The following is a 19,628-nucleotide window of genomic DNA, read 5'->3' on the forward strand; positions in this document are numbered from 1 at the left end:
TGGCCTGTTGTAATGTCTACTTCTACCATCTTCTGGTGGTGAATGCAATTTGTTTGCAGACGAATCTTTTTCCTTGCTTCTGTTTTGCCACGAGCGGTACACAATCTACGCTTAGTGATGCCATGCACATTTCAAAATGCTCGTTTACATACATTGACTTCTTTTCTGGAGGGCAGACGCAGAATGTAATGGAAAGTATTAGCACGTCGGGAAACATTTGGAATTTTTCTGTCTGTCCAGTAAACACATTCACATGCTCACCTGCGGATCAGACCAAAAAGAGACATTTTTGTAGACATTTTGTTTGTTAAAGTCGCCCCTGTTATAAAATGAAAGGAAGATGTTATCTTTTGACACTAGAGTCTATGTCCATGTACCGGCACCATCACTTCTGCAAGACACCACATCACTACGTGCTTTGTTTGGTACCTCTTTGCCTGTATGCCCAACGTACATTTTACCTGTGTTCCTCTTGTGCTTATGTTCATTGTCTTTCCAATTTTCTTCGTTTCTCTGTCGTTTCCGTGGTTTTACAGGTGAGCACACAAGACTGGAACATCTCGCACAGCTGCTATGTTTACTTTCAACAGTAAAATACAAGAGTGACCACGAACGGATGATTTACCTTGCTTGTAGCCAATGGCAGACCGCAACATATTTCACATGCTTCATTGCGATAACAAGCAAAGGGGATAGGTCATTAGGCCTATTCCACTAACTTTCTGGCGTTGACAGGGGATACGTCATTTTTCCACTCAACTTGTGGGAAAAACAATTGTGTTGTTTCATTAATGTGGGTGTACAACCCATGTGGTATGCAAATGAACTGTGAAAGTTTGTCAGGAGATGGATTAATGGTGCACAAATTCAAATTTGTTGTTATCTTGATTTTGAAAATTTTGTGGGATACGCCATTTTTCCACTAAGCCCCTCAACTGATTCTTCCAATGTGTGTTGGAAGAAAATCATATATTACTAGAGTAGTTTTATTGTAAAAATTCAAATACTTGAATAAGTACATAGGGCTGTTCTATAGGCATTTAAATTTAGTTAAATATATCTCAAAATATTGAAAATATTGGAATTTGACCTTCGGGCAAAAGCCATTTGAAGATTTTCATATTTATTCCAAAACCTGGAAAATTTAGCCAATATTAAGTATCTATACTTAAAACCTGAATATTTGAAACAAGTAAAAAAATAATATTTAAAAATGACATTTTTTCCAACTGAAGCTATTGTTTTCCATATTTCCACTCAAAAAATATGTTCTAAGCAGAGTTATAGCAAGTTCAAACATTTTAGAATGGTTTGCAAATTTATTTGAAAATACCTCGAAAAGTCAGGAAATTTGTTTTTGGCAAATTGAGTGGACAAACCTAATGACATACCCAGGTTGTATATCTTTTATTATATTAAGGATTATGGTCACCAACCAGTTCTAATTAAGAACAAAATAGGCCAAAGTGGAAGATGATGATTTTGCCCATGAATAAGTAAACTTATAACCTGTAATAAAACATCTTTCTTTTGTTACTTGATTGTGGGTGACATGGTTGAAATATGCTGGAAAGATTAAAAGAAGTTTAGCATTGGTTTTATTTTTCTGAAGTGATTAAAATAAGTAATAATATTCGTTACCTTGTTTACCATTTTATTTTACTGTGAAGGGATATTTTTTGTCATTGTATTAATACAAAGGTTTGCCATTTCAGACGACTCCAGCACATTCCCGCTGGGATGAAACTCCAGGCCATGGGAAGGGGGGAGAAACACCAGGAGCTACACCTGGTGCAAGTACAAGGATGTGGGATGCTACACCAGGTCATGCTACTCCTGGACATGCAACTCCTGGTCATTCAACACCAAGTCATGATAAAGGAGCATCTTCACGCAGAAATCGGTGGGATGAAACACCAAAAACAGAGCGAGGTAAGTCCATGCACAGTCAGCAGCAAAAATTATAGCAGGTCAATTGCCCTTTGTTTTCATTTACAGGGTTGCTACGCATCTGGAAAATGGGGAAATGTGAGCGAATTTGGCTTGTCAGGGAAAAACAAGGGAATTTTGCAGATAGTCGGGAATTTATGTGCATTTTGGAGTCTGCAAGAGAAGTAGTTGCAAAATGAACAAACAGTTCACTTCCCTTCTGGATTCGGTTCTTGTGATTCCACTCCCAAAAAAGATTCAGTTTTTAAACTTGTTTCTTTCGTTCTTATGATTCTCAGTCTTGTGCAAAATTATGGTTCCTTCGAATTGTACTTTTGCTGTAGCAGATTTTATCCTCCATTTCGTTATTTATTTTTTCAATTTTTGAACACCTCATTGCACGAAGGAAAACAAATGAACTTGGTGATGGAAAATTTGTCTATTACATTTGTATGTATTTTGTTAACAAAATTTTAAATAGGAGTACTGGTTAATGATCCATGCCATGTTTTCTCACAGCTACAATTATAAACTGGTGAGACATGGGGCATGGTCATGTATCTACATTCCAATAACCTACAAATTTTAACAGAACTTGGCGATCTTTCACCAGTTTTGCCAATTTATGGTCAACATGAATAATCTGTCTTCTATGCCCATAAAAAAATAATCAATGAGTATTGTAGAAATTTTAGCGAAAAATGCAGGCTTGTTCAGGACTTGAACCCGGTCTCTGTTATACTGTGGGATTGCTTAGCTACCAATCCAGCCTCGATTCCCCTTATTTTTTGCTATCACTATTTTACCTGGTGGAATTGCATCTGTCATTTCTACTGCAATGGTATTTGTTTCCTTTGAAATACTGCTGATGTCAATGGTGCTCAGTTTCTCCAAGTGCAGAGTTGTAAATTAGCTTACAATTTGTCACACATGGGGGATGTACTATGTAGAAATTTCATCAAAAATACCAATGTGCCTAATAATTGAAGTACTATATAATTAACAATTCTTGGTTTTGGACTTTTAACCACTGTGTTATTTTTAAAAATTTAACCAACGTTTCGGAGGCTGAATCTGCATCCGTCTTCAGGGTAGCGTGTAGTCTGTTAAATCATACATATGATGTCTATAAATGGTTGCCCTGGAGGATTATTCTCGGTGGCCAAGGCTCCACCTCATCTGTCACAAGGACCTCTACATACATTAAGTTGCCAGGGAGGATTATCAGTGGCCCAGGCTCCACTTCGTCAGGTGGCCACGTCTAGACCTATTTTTGTATGTAGGTTGCCAGGGAGGATTATGTTGCGGTGGCACAGGCTCCACCTTGTCAAAGGGTTGATGCTGTAGGATATCAACCCCCCAAAAAATTAAAAAGCTCATTCAATGCCGATTATGTGCTACTGTCAGACCCTGAATGGTTGTGGACATACAGTTCTCCCAGTGCGTACGCTACACTGATCATCGTTTGTATGCTGACTGACCAAAGCATACATCTCCAACCCTGCCTATTTCCTACATGTGATTTTAATATTTGTTTTAAACCAATATTTTTTTTACTCTATACGTGATTAGTAGGGGGCATGCATATTTAGTTTTTGACGAAAACATGAAATGTGAAATAACACATTGTAATGTTAATTTTTCATGTTTTTGAAAGGTGCAAGATGCATTTTGCTATCATGGTTTGACATAAAACGATAAAAATTACCTGCAAAATAAATTCTTAAACATGAAATTTAGTGCTTATTTACTAACATGACACCTGAAGCCTGAATTATCCTTTGAGTCATGCAAATCACAGAAAACTGATTAATTCTGCTGTAATTATTTGAGAAGCAAAAATGGCTCCTTTACACAGGAATAAACTTAATACTCTGATAACTATAAATGTGCTCTTAGAAGTGAAATAACTATACTTATGTAATAAGTATAGTTTTTATATCAAATGTAGGTTTTTATTCACCATTTTATATACCGCTTTTGATCCTGAAATATACAGAGTTTTTGTACTGAAATCTTGATCTTTTATTCACCATAAATATGTTGCTCTATTGATTACACATGTTTAACAAGCATTTTACTGTGGTTCCTCCAATGTATGTTTCCTTTAAACTTTTTAAAACTAGGTGTTTGTGAAGTATTTAGTGAATATAAGTTCAATTCTGTATTTCATTTATGTTTGCAGAAACCCCTGGACACAACAGTGGCTGGGCAGAGACACCACGCACAGACCGAACAGGCGGAGGAGATCTGATTCAAGAGACACCCACTCCTTCAGCCAGCAAGAGACGAAGCAGGTGGGACGAAACCCCATCAAGCCAAATGACCCCGGGGATGACTCCCACGACTCCTGGAACACCACATACTCCCCACACACCACACACACCCCACACCCCTCACACTCCTCAAACTCCTCATACGCCTACCATGATGACACCCAGTGGAGTAACCCCCACAGGACAGAAAGCTATGGCAATGGCCACACCAACTCCAGGTAAGGTTTCAACACTCAGTTATAAAATTAATTTGTAGCAATTTCATTATGTAAATTATACAGTTCAGACTGATTTATATGTAACTCAGTTCTGCGTAATTCTGTTTTATACGTAAATTACTGTAGGTTCCCGTAAAATATAATTTAAAAACGTGTTAAATCTTATTTGTATGTAATGCATTTTTACGTAATTTGGTGTTATACGTAATAATTTTAGGGCCTCCGCCATGGTGCAGTGGTAGCAAGGAATGAAGGAATCCCGGGTTCGATACCTGGTGGAGGCACAAGTGGTTCGGATCCCACTTTAAACTGTAGGTCCAGTCCCGATTAGCCTTACTGTGCATAAAGTGGACTTAAAACAGCAACTCAAACCAAACGTAATAATTTTAATAAAATACAGACAATTTGTACGTAACCAAACTACAGCAATGTCACAGAAGTATATATTTCTTGTCATTACAAAAACACAAGGAAAGTTTCAAATACGAAACAGGATAGGCAGGCATGGTGGCAGTCTAGAGTTGAGACGCGAGAAAGACAAGTGTGACAATGCGCTGTCACAGAGAAGGCAAGGAGACGTGACATGCAGCATGATATCAGAGGAGAAATTGTTCAGAACATGAGAGACATTTTCTAAACTTTGAAAAGATGCTGCTGTGTTCCTTGATAAAAAGAGAACAGTGGTTTGTTGTTCAGTGAACATTTTCAGTTGCTACCCCATAGAGAACAGAAAGAGGAAAAGTTTCACGCTTGACCAGAAAGTAAAATTAATGCAGGAAGTGGATGCTAATCCACATAAAGCTGAAACTGAAATAGCTGCAGATGTAGGTATCGCTTATACCATACATTACAAACTTTTCTAGTTAACTAAAACAATTGTGTCTACTTTACCTTGTTCACTATTAAAGTGGCAAACGTAAAGAATCAAACTTTTAGATTCATTAATTTACCACCTTATGACAGAAATAACCTGTATTATACTATATTGTGTTCCTAAAAATAGATACAGCACAAATATTTTAATACACTAATGATATGACATGGTATTTAAAACTGATTAAGTAATTCTTAGTTATAAGTATTATTTTCTATTCACCTTGACATACATGTAACTCAGGTTCAAATATATAAACTTAATTTAATTTTATATGTGGTTTGATTGTGACTACAATTAAGAAATCCTGAGTAAAATATTCAACTTTGAAGCAACTAGAAAGTATTAATCTTTGCAGACTAGTTAACAAACCAACGCATATGCAAGTTTCTCAATTTACATATTCACGAAGTTTTTACATATATATGCACTGTGAAATGCAATAGTAGTTGTTAGTTCCACATCAACAGTTTTCATTATTTTAAATTACAGTTTTCTTTCAAAGTGTTAGAAAGCACACAAACTGTAGCAACAACAAACAGACGTGTAAATGATAAACCTATTTACCTATTTTGAATTACTTTGAAATTACATCTTTTCAGGACACTTGATGACAATGACGCCGGAGCAGTTGCAAGCATATCGTTGGGAGCGTGAAATCGATGAACGAAATCGTCCCTTGTCAGATGAAGAATTGGATGCTATGTTCCCTGCAGGGTACAAAGTTCTTCAGCCACCAGCAGGTAATATACATATATACATAATTTTATTTATAAATTTTCTCTTGGCATAATTATAATTTTTTAGGCATTAAGTAATTTCAATTTCTGGCTGAAATGTAAAAATTATGAATATATTTTTTGAAAATTCGTACTTTTCATAAAATTGCTCATTAGCACACAAATTGTATTACAACTTATTCAAAAATTAATTTTTTTGTTTTTTGTCTTCATATGTGAGTGGAAGTAGAAATCATTTTAAAATACAGTAGCTTTTTTTACGTATGCGTTCATTGTTTTAGTTATAGTTATTTAACAGTAGGTTATTTCTTTTTCTTGCAGGTTATGTACCAATCAGAACTCCTGCCAGAAAGCTCACAGCCACACCCACTCCTATGGCTGGCACTCCTACTGGGTTTTTCATACAATCAGAAGATAAATCTGCAAAATACATGGACAACCAACCCAAGGGGAATCTACCATTTATGAAGCCTGAAGATGCTCAGTACTTTGACAAGTTATTAGTGAGTGTGAACTTTTTTATTACCTGATTATAGATTACAGTATCTATATACAGTCAAACCCCGATTTTACGTTCCCACATTATACATTTTCCCGCTTAATATTTCCAGCCGTCCAGGTCCCGGAAAAGGCTATCTTAAATAATAGGTTGTTCACTTAGATCTTACGTTTGCTCTAACTCAAGTTTCCCCGCTTTATACGTTTTCCAAGGAGTGCTGATGTTATAAAATTTGCCAAAAGGCTGGTCTATTGGCTAGGCAACTTTTCCCATCTTTTCCTTGCTTTCGCAGCTATTTCATTCACCCTGCGAACTTGAACTTCCTGATGTTAGGTTTTTCATGCGGAAGGAGGGAGTGAAGTGGCATGATTCCGTGCAGGGGGGGAAGGGAAAACTGGATGTATATATGTGTGTGTCACAGCATGGTACAAAGTGCACCTTAACCTTGTTCTCATTTGCAGGGTGGGGGGGTTTACTTTCTCATGCCCCCTATGGTGTCATCACTTAATCACTAGTCTTGTAATTACTGACAAAGTGCCAAATATTTCTGCCCCGGATTTTCTTGCTCATGTGGAAGTGAGAGCCCCCTTACATGAGACATCTTAACCAATTAACTTAAAGGCGAAAAGTAATCTCCCATCTCCTTTCCTCTGACGTCTAAAATTACGCAGTTGCTTTCGAACCTGAATATGCACATTCAACGAATATAGCGTACAGTGAGTAAGAAAAAATAAAAAAAATATGCCCATCTTCTTCCCACAAGAGCTCATTAATCTGCCACTGTGCACAGCTATGCAGTAATTGAAAGATTAGTCCTTTTCTCTTTCTTTAATGCCCTGCTTTGGAAATCTTGCTCATATGTCTGAAGCATTGACATGGCAGCATGGGAGAGTGTAATCAGTGATCCTTCTCCCCCTCCCTTCTTTCTTTCTTTAACTTGGCCTGAAATGAGCACACTTCTGATAAGACTTGTTCAACTGCATTGGCGCTGCTCCACCACCGGGTTGTCTCCCCCTTCCCCTCCCTCCAGTTACAAACCAGTCGGAGTGGCGTCTGCGAGCAGGTGGCAACAGGCGCCAAAACCTCCCGGCGCCAGGGCTATGACTCATCCACTCTGAAGGAAAGAAAAATGGCATTGTTTTGAATCTTGCCTCAGAAGGTTGTTTCGCTTTGACAATTAGGAAACACCAGATGCAAAGCAAAGAGTTAAAACAAAAAAGACAAACTAATTTTTTTCTTGTTCTTCCTTCTGATAATCACCTTGAACACACTGAGCACACCCCCAATTACCCGATACTTCTAAAACTAGCAACTAATTACCAGTTTACAGAGTAAATGTAGATCCCACTCAATCAGATTCATAAACTGAACCTAATAGGCAGCAGTTAGAAGCAGTCATCCATCGTCCCTACCAGCGAAAGTGGGTCCTCCGTGAATCCGTCATTGACTTTTATAGCAGGTCTTGCTTTTTTCCTTAGAAAATTATAATCATACTTCTTCCCTATCGTTAAATAATTTTTGACACAATATACCCCCTAAAAATTAGATTATGTAGTAATTTCTTACTGACACTTGAGTTTCACCCCTCCCTTACGCTTTCCTGCTTTTTATGTTTCTCGCATTTTAGGTTTTTTTTATTCGCGGGCCCCTGAAAAACATAAAATCGGGGTTTGACTACAACAACAAAGTAGGAAAAGCATGTGCTCATGTATGCCATAGAATGAAGGAAGAAGGGAAAAAATTGGGGGAAGAGGGGATAAGTATGCATTTCCTTGAGTCGGGAAGTGGTAAAGTGACTTTTTCAGCACAGAAACAACAGAATTAAGAACATGTGAGGTAGAGTAGGTAAAGATTGTAGAAATAACAGTCATGATGAAAGTACACTTTGTAGGTGAACTTTTGCTTTGTCCAAAAGCTGCGAATCTGTAAAATGGTTGCAGCTGATTAAGAATAATAACCTGATTGCAAACTTGTCACATCCTGATTACCAGTGCTTGAAGTGGAGTAGTAAAATTAAGCAAAGCACCCTCCCACTTGTCTTGTGCCTCCATGTTAAAGACACAAGCATCCCCCACCTAGCTGCAAGGCTGGAGCAAACATCCTCCCCACCCCTCCTAATAGTTTCCACTTTGAGCACTATGATTACCATATTGGTGCATAAAATTTTCTTTACTTTGTTTACTGATCTACAATAAAAGTTTAAAAATAATACATTACAAAATGGAAAATATTTTGACTTATAAAATCGCACAAAGCTTTTTATTAGACAAAAAAGAGAGGGAAAATAATTTTCTGGAAATTTCTACAATTTTTTTTTTTTTTCCTTTTGTTATAAAAAAATGGTATTTCACATCACGTGTCATCAACATGTTAATAACCTATTGCTTACATCACAACACATACCTTGTTTAGACCTCTGAAATTTCAGACTGACTTCTTTCCTTCATGAGGGATGAGAGGATAGTAGAGGTCGTAGAAGGTTTAAAATAGTTCAAAATTATTTACAATATATTTTTACAAAGCTTTGTGTTCTGATCATGTCGTGAAGTGATTAGCTTAAATCCTTGCATGACACTTTTCCGTCCTCCCATCCCTGAAGAAGAACTGAGGCCCAACTGGAAATTCTGACAAGACAAAGCATGTGGTGTGATTTAATCTCATTTCTAAATTGTTTTTGTTACTTTACTTTGTGTACTGGCTGCATAGGTGAAAATTATGGTAGATTGAAAATAAATCCAGTTCTAAAGTCATTTATATATTTTTGTTTTAAAGTATAAACTGTTATTCTTCTTTTATAGGTGGACGTTGATGAAGAAAGTTTGAGTCCAGAGGAGCAGAAAGAGAGAAAAATAATGAAACTCCTGTTGAAAATAAAAAATGGCACTCCTCCAATGAGGAAAGCTGCTTTGAGACAGATCACAGACAAGGCCCGTGAATTTGGAGCTGGTCCCCTGTTCAATCAAATTTTGCCTCTGCTTATGTCACCGACACTTGAAGACCAGGAACGGCACTTGCTTGTGAAAGTTATTGACAGAATTTTGTACAAATTGGATGATCTTGTTCGACCATATGTGCATAAGGTAATAAATTGTGTATTTTGTAATTGGTGTAATTGATTGAATTGGTCTTCTAAATCCATTGATTGAATTGGTCTTCTAAATCCACTTTATACACAGTAAGGCTAATTGGGACTGGACCTACAGTTTAAAATGGGATCCGAACCAGTATGTGCATCCACAGGGTATCGAACCTGGGACCCCTTGATTACAAGGCGACGATGCTACCACTGTGCCATCAGGAGGAAATTGATATGAGCATAACCCATGCACACACCTATACGCTTAGCAACTAGTGGAAATTATTAGTGTATCATTAGAAATTATTAGGTGCTATTTAAAGCCATGATAATTTTATACTTTTGTTGTAAAATAATTTTTAATCTCTTTATTTCTGTTTGCAAAAATTTTCTCAAAATGAAGATATTGTTGCTTTTTGTCTGATCACTGTAAAAAAATTAAATAATAAAAATAATAATTACATGATAGGTAGAGTATGAATCACAAACCTTTCAGAGTTTTCACAATGAGTTATTTATCTGAATGGAAAGTGATTTAGATAAAATTACTGTAGGCCTGAGATCACATTACTGGATTTCAGCCAGTAATATTTTGTTAATGATGTGTGTGCTGATCCCCGTGGCAGAGTGGTTAGCACAGCATGCTACAACTCCAGAGGTCCCAGTTTCAAATCCCGACATGGGCATGTGTGTTTGTTCCTTCATCAATTTCCTCATATCACTCATCATATTTGCAATTAACCAAAAGTGGCAGAAAAGTGACGCTAAATAAGAATCAAATCAAACCATCATCAATGTACCACATTAAAATTACTCATATCAATCTACTCAAGTTTTTGTTGAAAATAATCTGATATAATTATTGTATTAAAAATGTTGTCATTTGATCATGAATCTCCACTTGTCCCCCAATTTGTAATGGTGATATTTCTCAATACTTGTATTTCTAGGGACCGTGATCAAAATTTCGAGTTTTTTTTTCCAAATCATGGTATTCTTTAAAGAGCATTCATACAACTGTGGAAATATAGTATATTTCTGTATTTAATTTGTGAATATCCTAGTAATCTAATTCTAAATATCTTTTGCAATGAAATGTTTAATTTTATAGTAAGAAAAGAAATGACATGTGTTTATAATATAACCATTGTTATATTTTTTCTTCTAGATATTGGTGGTTATTGAACCTCTACTAATTGATGAAGATTACTATGCTCGTGTGGAAGGAAGAGAAATCATTTCTAATTTAGCGAAGGCTGCTGGTTTGGCAACAATGATTTCAACAATGAGACCGGATATTGATAATATTGATGAGTACGTATTTTTTTTCTTTAATCCTAATTTAATTACGGTTTGATTGGTCTGCTAGTGTTACTATTTCTGAGAAAGGGATGAATGTAATGCTATATTTATGCATTCTTGTGTGGTGATGTTTTTCTGAATGTTATGTACAGGGAGGTTATTTCAGTCATTTACCATCACAGCGTCGGCCGCCGACCGGCCCCTTCATGCAACAGGTCCCGGCAAATTGACTTACAGGAAGTCCATAACAGAAACTGCTTTTTTTGTAATGTTTCCACTTTTCACAATTACAGTTACAATTACAACTGAAATATGCACGTACGTTGTCGCAAGGTTGCTGGAAGGTGCATAAAGCAAACCGAAAGCGTAAAATGATATTAAAAGTAATAATAATGATGATCACTAACCTCCTGTGTTATAAGAGATGTTAAAAATGACCTCCTTCAACAGCAATACAACACGGTTCTTAGGTTCAAGAGATCCTGTCTCTCGTAATTGCCTGACCACTTTTCTGCCAGTATTAGTTTTCACGTAATTATCGTACATAAAAACTCTTTGTTCAAGACTATTTGTTTAGCGGCATAACTAATGAATGAATAACAATTAACACACAATAAAGCACTTGCACTCAATAGTACACCTAATCAATAACACAGTATAAAATACACACGTACTGATAAACGCAAACAGAAGTGAGCATGAGGGTACGGTACACTCACTACGTCTGGTAGCCGGCAGTGTTGCTAACCATTTATCGGCAATGTCCCTACGCCAAGTAAAGCGACTAAGAAAAAAAACACCTCATGAGCATGCAAAACAGAAGATAAAAGTTAGGGATGTGACGAAGCTGAAAATTTACCGATGCCGATGTACTCACCGATAATTTTTGGAACCGATACCGATATTTAACCGATTCCGATACGTAAGATTATTAAACAGAAATGGGATGTTATTTTCAGCATGACAAAAATAAATTTGCTATTTACATTTCTATTGCATATCATATGTATATACATATATATTCTCAAGAGATGCGAATGTACATTTGCATCTACAAAATGTTATGTGAACCTTTAAGAAGAACATGGATTCTCAAGAGATTAAACATTAGTACACAAGCAGTTCTTTGAAATGCAAAATGAATTCCTGTTCTGCCAGATTCAACTTCAGCAACACTGAACACTCAATCACTGAATACTGATGCAGCAGGTGTGCCCAAGTATTTTCTCAGCACTTGCTTCAGGTTTGAATATTCATTTTTGAATTTCCAATACAACAGCAGATCCTGGTTCAGCAATGTACTGTTTTAATTCCGATTTATAGTTAGGTTGATCCTCTGAATGAGTTTGCAATAATTTTATTACAAAAACTCTACAATAATGACGAATCATAACCAAATTTTCAATAAATCTTACAAAACTAGAATATAAAAGTTATTAGAAGGTAAAAACTCTAGTATAATCTGTACCGGTTTAAATATCAGATTTTTGCCGATACTGATGCCAATATGTCAATTTCGGCCGATTTTCATACAACTGTAATCGGCTTCGGCACATCCCTAATAAAAATATACACATTTACATACCAAATCTTTCTGCTTGGTTCTTCCACAATTAATGAAGGAGCGAATTTACAATACAGGACCCCTCCCCGTTTTTTGTAATATTTCGCATACTCACTAATTGAGGCCTCCTAATCACAAATTTGAAGTTAAAATTTGGGGGTCACATGTAGAAATTGCAAAATAAGTGAAATTGAGTGGTCCGCAATCGGCACAATTGCTCATTATTTACTGGAAGGTTTTGTGTTTCCAATACTTAAAAAACGAAATATACATTCCTGATATTACTAAGACCCCAAATTTTAACTGTTTGCCTAACCTAACCTTACCTGAATGGTTCGTGGGGCTATCCGTCAATGGTTTGTGATTACGAACTGATACAAAAATCTTATTTTCGTAGCACTTTAACGGCAAACATTAATTATCGAAGATGCCATTTTCGTATCATGCAATTTTACGATCGATGCACTGTTGCCAAACTTACCTGTAATCAAATCAGTCCACACCGCATGTTCTACACCGTGGTTGTCGCTGTCACATGTAAGCACCTTCTTTGGGCAATATACCGAACTCCATAAGTTTATTAATTAGCCCACGGCCATCCTCCTGCACACTCCACCTAACAATCTGTACAACATTAACAACTATTTTACTGTTCTCTTCCGCCATTCTTACACGATCCATGCTCTCCAAGTATGAAATCAACAGTGTGGCAATGCTGTAGACAGCGTAACTAATTGCGAACGTCATCAATTGTTCATATCAACAAATATGGCTACCATACTTGTGTACTGAGAATCATTGTGAGAATTGAAAAGCTTATTTTACAACTTTACACGTTAATGAACAATTTTTTCACCTCAACCCAACATGTTAACTTGAGATAAATCATCGCGACTAATTATTTCGTGAGTATAAGACCTAGCATAGAAATTACAGAAGAGTCCGGTATTGTAAATTCTTGCCTTAATGAATAATAGTGGTGTGCGGGACAGATTTTTTTGGGTCGGGAGGGGAATTTTTTAAATCTCTACATTCGGGCCGAAAAAAATTTTAATTTCCCGACCAAGTCTGAAAATTTTTGGACGGGAAATGTTCGAAATTTCCCGAAGCTCTGTAAATCTCGAATTCTACACGTCATTTTCACTTTAAGTGATTGTTTTTGCATTTCTAGAATAAAAACTTACAATTTCCGATAAGTTCCAGAAACTTGCAATGCAGAAAACGTCTAGAATTAACGACTTTTTAAAGTGACCATTCAATATTTCTCGACTGCTTGGGATCCCGAAAAGTCGGGAAGTCCTTTCCCGATCCCGGTTCTGACTTTTCAGGATCCCGCACATCCCTAATGAATAATGTTGAATCGTTTATTGTTGATTATGTTATTTGAAGTCATCTGCTGTGAAGAGATAGATGTTGGTTGGTGATGCTGTATTTCCTGCAGTCTTGAACAATTCTGGTCCCATTTTATTTCTCTTTTTGCTTTTGTATCACTTAACATTGAAAATATTCTTTCCGTTTCCACGTTAGAATGTGGCAATGTTAGCACTATTTTCACGAGAGTGGAAATGTTTTTAAAAAAGAACTTGCCTTGAAAGTTCTTGGTAACCGATAACATGTTCCAAAATTCGGATGGAGATTTGTTAGTTAGTTCTTTTTTCTCCTAGTATCCATATAAACTAATACATTCATTCCAAACTGAGCACGAAGAAAGTGCAACTGACTGGCGAGTAAGTTTTTTGCACCTTTGCACAATAAAATGTTATTTTCCAAGATTGAAAAAAGTCCGTACGTTTTCCTTTATTTGGTAAAAATCTGTCCCTACGCAGGCTCAGCCCCCCCCCCCCCCCCGGCATCATCGTCAGCCTCCCCTTGCATTGTCATTAGCACCCGGTCATTAGGAGAAACTATTGTATAATTTGTTTGCAGTGACAAATGAAAATGTAGACAGCTGATATTATGTGCTCATAACTTGAAAGGATAAATTCACAGAACATAAACTTCATATTGTTTATGAGCTAAAGTCGAAGTAGCGGCAAGTATTTAGAAGATTCTATAGACCAGGGGTCGGCAAACTACAGCCCGCTGCCTTTTATTTCTATGGCCCGCGAGCTAAGAATGGATTTTTTTACATTTCCAAATTCTTAAAAATTTCAGTGAGATAATGTTGAATGAAATGCGAAAAAATATATCTGTCAACGGTGAACTTCATTTGTTCTCGTGGACTGAACCAGCATCAGTTCCTTGATTTTCTGTCAGAAGTGGAAGCTGAATTTCCTGACTTGCCCTACCATGCACCAGTTCGATGGCTCATCAGTGGTAAAGTTTTATTCAGATTTTTGGAACTTGGAGCAGAGATTGAAATTTCTCTCAATGAGAAAAACCTTCCTCAACCACTATTATCGAACAGTGAAAGGCTTTGGAAATTAGCTTTTGCTGCTGATATCATAGGATTTCTTAATGAATTTAACTTGAAGCTACAAGGTAAAACAGTGATAATATGTGAAACTTATACTGCAGTAAAGTCATTTTGACGACAACTGGCTTTGATTGAGTCACAAATCATGTCAAACAGCTTCGTGCATTTTCCATGCTGTCAAAAATTAAAAGAGGTGATGAAATCTCCATTCCCACACAAATTTGCAGGCAGTATATTTTCTGGGCTTTCCAGCAATGTTTTTCGGATCTTGATGCATGTGCAGAAGACATTTCCATATTTCAAAATCCATTTCACTGTACAATTGAGGAACTTCCACCTAACCTTCAATTGGAAGTGATTAATCTGATCTGCAGTGTGATAACATGCAAAAAGGCAAATTTCAAGAGAAGAATATATTACAAGGTGACTCCAATGTAAAAGGATCTGCATATTTAGGCATTTGCTTTTTACAAAAGTAGCAAATGGATATTGTATGCTTATATCTAGGGAACTGATTTGTAGGTCCATACCTTGTGTTTTTTTTTTTTTTGCTATGTCCTAGATGTATCCCATTTTCATGTACACAGAACCCCTCTACTGAAATTCTACAGGACCTAAAAATGCCTAAATGAACTATAAATTCCTATAAATGCCTAAATGCCCTATTTTGACTTGAAGAACGTCTTTTAAGCCATTCGCTTAACTTTAAAAATAACTTTTATTAAGATCGACCCTTAATTTCCACCACAAAGGTTTTAAACCCTTGAACTTTGAGACCTTGAATGAATCCGAGTGTCAAAAGAAGCAATGCAACAGCAAGGGGTGTCAACATCTGTGCAAATTTCTGCCATCTTCCAGCTTGCATCACAAAATGGTGAAAATGAGGAGTGAACTGACTGGATGAGGCATTCTCCGTTGTTAAACACGTAGGTGGAGCATACCAAACAAAAATGCAGGCTGCTTTGGGACTAGCTACAAAATAATTCAATTCTTAAAACATGGCCAGCATTATTCCTGTCCTCCAATTTATGTACAGATAGACTAATCAGGACTTGACCTACAGTTCACAGTGGGATCCGAACAACTATGTGCCTCCAACAGATATCGGAACCTACGACCTCTTTGTTATAAGGTGACATTACCACTATGCCTCAGGTAGCCATAAACCTGCCTTGGGATGAAGTTTGCACCAATAAGTTCCTGCGGCGTAGAGAGAAGTTTCTCCATGGACACTTCTAGGTTGTAAAGATCACATTGAATATTAGTGGGGATTGTTACAATCCAACTGTACAAGTGCCCTTTCAAGGACGACTGGAAGAACTTCACCACAGAACATTGAAAAGCATGTGGTGGTGCAGTACTTCAAAATATGATAAAGTTTGTTTTTTTTATAATCAAAAAATAGTATTCACTGCACTAAAAATTTTAACTTTTGTATACAAATTGTATCTAAAACCAGTTATTTCATAAAATTATTATTAAATAATAATTATGCCTATTAATTTATTCTTCTTCCTCTTTCCCCTTTTGTCTCATAGCGTCGGGGTTGCCTCTATCCACTCCTTCCATCTCTCTCGTTCCTTTGCCATCCTCTTCAATTCTCTTGTTCCTTTTCCTTTCTTTTGTCCTATTTCTTCTATTCCTTTTTCGAATGTCTTCCGGGTCTACCTCTTGTTCTCCTTCCCTCTGTTCTAGCTTCCATAAATTGTTTTGCTTTTCTATCTTCGTTCTATTACCTGTTCTGTTCTTCCTATTTGCATCACTTTGCTCTTATTTGCGTTTACAGTCATTCTTTTAGCCTTTAGCACTTCTGCCCATTCTGTAACCGCCTCTTGTAGCTTGTTGTCTGTATCTGTTATTAGTATTATGTCATCTGCATATTCTAATGCTTGGCAATGTATTGGTCTCATATTCCAATTACCCACTTTTGTTCTTGCTGTTCTTCTTTCATACCATCCGTAAATACTATAAAGAGTAGAGGGCTCAAGCTATCTCCCTGTGTCACTCCTTTCTTCAACTTAAATGTGTCCGACATCTTTTCATCCAACCTTAATATTCCTTCTACTCTTTTATATGTTGATTTTATTACTCGAATGAGTTTTCATGTAATTTTTCTTTTCTTTAATATTGCCCATATTTCTTCTCCGTGTACAGAGTCAAAAGCAGCCTTTAGATCTAAAAATGCTATGTTCATCTTTTTTCCTTTTTCTAATTATTTATCACATTGTTCGGATGGAATATACGTGATCTTGTGTTTGTCTTCCAGAACGAAAAGCAGCCTGTTCTTCTTCCATATCCTTTTCTATTTCTTTTCTTAACCTTACTTCCAATATTCTTGAGTACACCTTAACCCATTCGCGTCATATGACGAGCAGGACTCGCATAAACCTGTTATGACACATAAATCGTATGACGATCTCAGTTCGCAATACTACACTGCTTGATAGAAATGCACGTAGTTCAGTGTGTAGTTCATAGATGTCACTTGTATACATTCTAAAACGAAGTCCAGATATGTGATGTTTTAAATTCCCTCATTGTAGCGCCACTCGATGTGTTTGTGTGGAGTAAGAAAAAACATTTCTTTATCGTATGCTATTATGGCATCAAAATTTCGCATTTCCCCAGTTTAGTAACTAATTTAAATTTGTAAGTCATTTTCAAGTTTTGATTCATATTTAGCCTCCCAAAATGCATATAATCTGTTATTTTGACACTAGGATCAAAACTCACTTTTTCGTCGAATCTGGTGTTCAATGCTAATATTCCTTTGAAACTCGTTTTCTGCACATCCCAAACCAGAGATAATTTTCAGAAAAATATTGGATTATTACACAGTTCTGAGCCAATAAAGCTTATGTTTTCTCACACTTCAACCCTTTGATCTGAAGTTTGGTTTTTATGGAAAACTTAACATTTTCAACTTTTATGTGGGCAATTTATTTTTGTTCCAAACTGCCGCACTACTGAATTTCAATACGATTTCTTGGTCAACTCCGAAGGTATTTAAATGTGATGTCAATGCGTCAATGGGTTAAGTGCCACAGTGGATAGACATATTGCACGATAGTTCTCACAGTTGGTTGAGTCTACTTTCTTACACAGTGGTATAATGTTATTTTTCCATTCTACTGTTCTCTTTTCTCCAGATTTTCTGATACAGTTTAGTCATTGCCTCGAAGAGTGTATTTCCCCCATATTTTATATATTCTGGAGCTATTTCATCTATTCCTGCTGCCTTTCCATTTCTTACTCTTTTCTTCATATACTTAGTCTATTTCAATTTACGTTACTAGCTCTCCTATCTCATTCTCATCCTCTTCCTTATTCTGTTCTTGTATTCTTCTTCTACTCCTTCCTGTTTTTTTTGTCTGCTGTTCCTATGCTTTCCTTTTCAAATTTACTTTCAAAATATTCTTTCCATGTTTTCAACACATTTTCAATTCGAGTGTCCAGAATATTTGCTTTGTTTCTTACACTTCTTACACCTTTTCCTCTTATTGCTTTTATTATGCACCAAAATTCTTCCCTTTCCTCTTTGCTTCGCTCACTATTCTCTTAGCTGTGTTTCTTTTTTCTAAATAATCTAATTGGTCTTCATCATCTCTTCTTGTATTGATATATGTTTTCCATGCTTTTTTCTTCTCCTGTACTGCCATTTTCACCTCTTCATTCCACTATCTGGTTCTTTTCCTCTTTTATATCCACATACCTCTTCTGCTGACTTGAGAATTATATCTTTCATTTTTTGCCACCCTACTTTATGCTGATATTCTTGTTTTTTTTCTCTTTTTTTCTTCAACTCTTCTGTTTTTATTGTGTGATAGGTCTTTGTATTTTCTTCTTCATCCCTGTGTAAAACCGTGTTTCTGCTACCAGCAGCGTGTGGTCGGTTTCAAGTTCTGCTGCTCTTATTACTTTTGTCTCGGATATGTTGTCTTATTTGTTGTGGGTATATTATATAATCTATGATGCTTTTGGCATTTCTTCCCTCTCTTTCAAACATTACTTGATGTATTGTGTTATGTTTGTACCGTGCGTTCATTTCGATCTGCAGCCGAGAGATCGGGAGAAGCGTGGCGGGCGGCGCTGACGGAGATGCCGACATTTGCGGCCTGTAATGCCCGCTTATTTTTATAGACATATGCAGACATTTATATAAATATTGCAAAACGATCACTAACCTGTGTTATAACACGCAAAAGTTCTTCTGTAATTCATCCAAGTTCTGCTCTTATATACACAAAAAAATACGCTTTAGAAACGATGTTAAGAGCCACAGATAATAAAACATTTTAATCATAGTTTTGACCAGTAATGTCCTGCTTAAGTTTATATCCTTGAAAGAGTTTTGTGCCGATGGGGATCGTTTGGAGGTTTTGAATGTGCAACACTGTATCAAGATTACGTTGTAGAAGAAACCGTTAAAAGTCAATAGTGTTCGAGAGCTTCCTTGCAATCTGAAATCTCCGAGCTCGAGTTTTTTGTTCCTTCGCGACTAGATGAAGACAGAGTTGTAAATATAGTGGCGAGCAATGTAAACCAAGAGCGTGTTAATTTCGTACTGTGCGCAAGAGTGTTATTCTTGGTTACTTGCAGTTACTTGTTTGTGTTATTGTAGTGTGTATGTGTGACGTGTCAGTGAGACGATTGGAATGCCAGCCGCAAGATTCACGTTAGAACAAAGATTTTTTTATGTATGATACGTACCTACGTGAAAACAAACTCGTGTCG

General features: G+C 36.5%; 1 protein-coding gene across 2 annotated transcripts in view; it reads left to right on the top strand.

Moving 5' to 3' along the window:
* The window catches only part of Sf3b1 (splicing factor 3b subunit 1), a 94,713-nt gene that overhangs the window by 35,497 nt on the left and 39,588 nt on the right, over positions 1–19,628 (top strand). For both annotated transcript variants that reach the window (XM_083120342.1, XM_083120343.1), the window contains 6 exons: positions 1,716–1,932; positions 4,115–4,423; positions 5,900–6,040; positions 6,359–6,540; positions 9,335–9,616; positions 10,781–10,926. In XM_083120342.1, coding sequence (XP_082976468.1) covers positions 1,716–1,932; positions 4,115–4,423; positions 5,900–6,040; positions 6,359–6,540; positions 9,335–9,616; positions 10,781–10,926 — 1,277 coding nt within the window. The remainder of the gene's footprint in view (positions 1–1,715; positions 1,933–4,114; positions 4,424–5,899; positions 6,041–6,358; positions 6,541–9,334; positions 9,617–10,780; positions 10,927–19,628) is intronic.

Source organism: Lepisma saccharinum, chromosome 4 (assembly GCF_977018435.1).
Source record: "Lepisma saccharinum chromosome 4, izLepSacc3.1, whole genome shotgun sequence".
Classification (NCBI taxonomy): Eukaryota; Metazoa; Arthropoda; class Insecta; order Zygentoma; family Lepismatidae; genus Lepisma; species Lepisma saccharinum.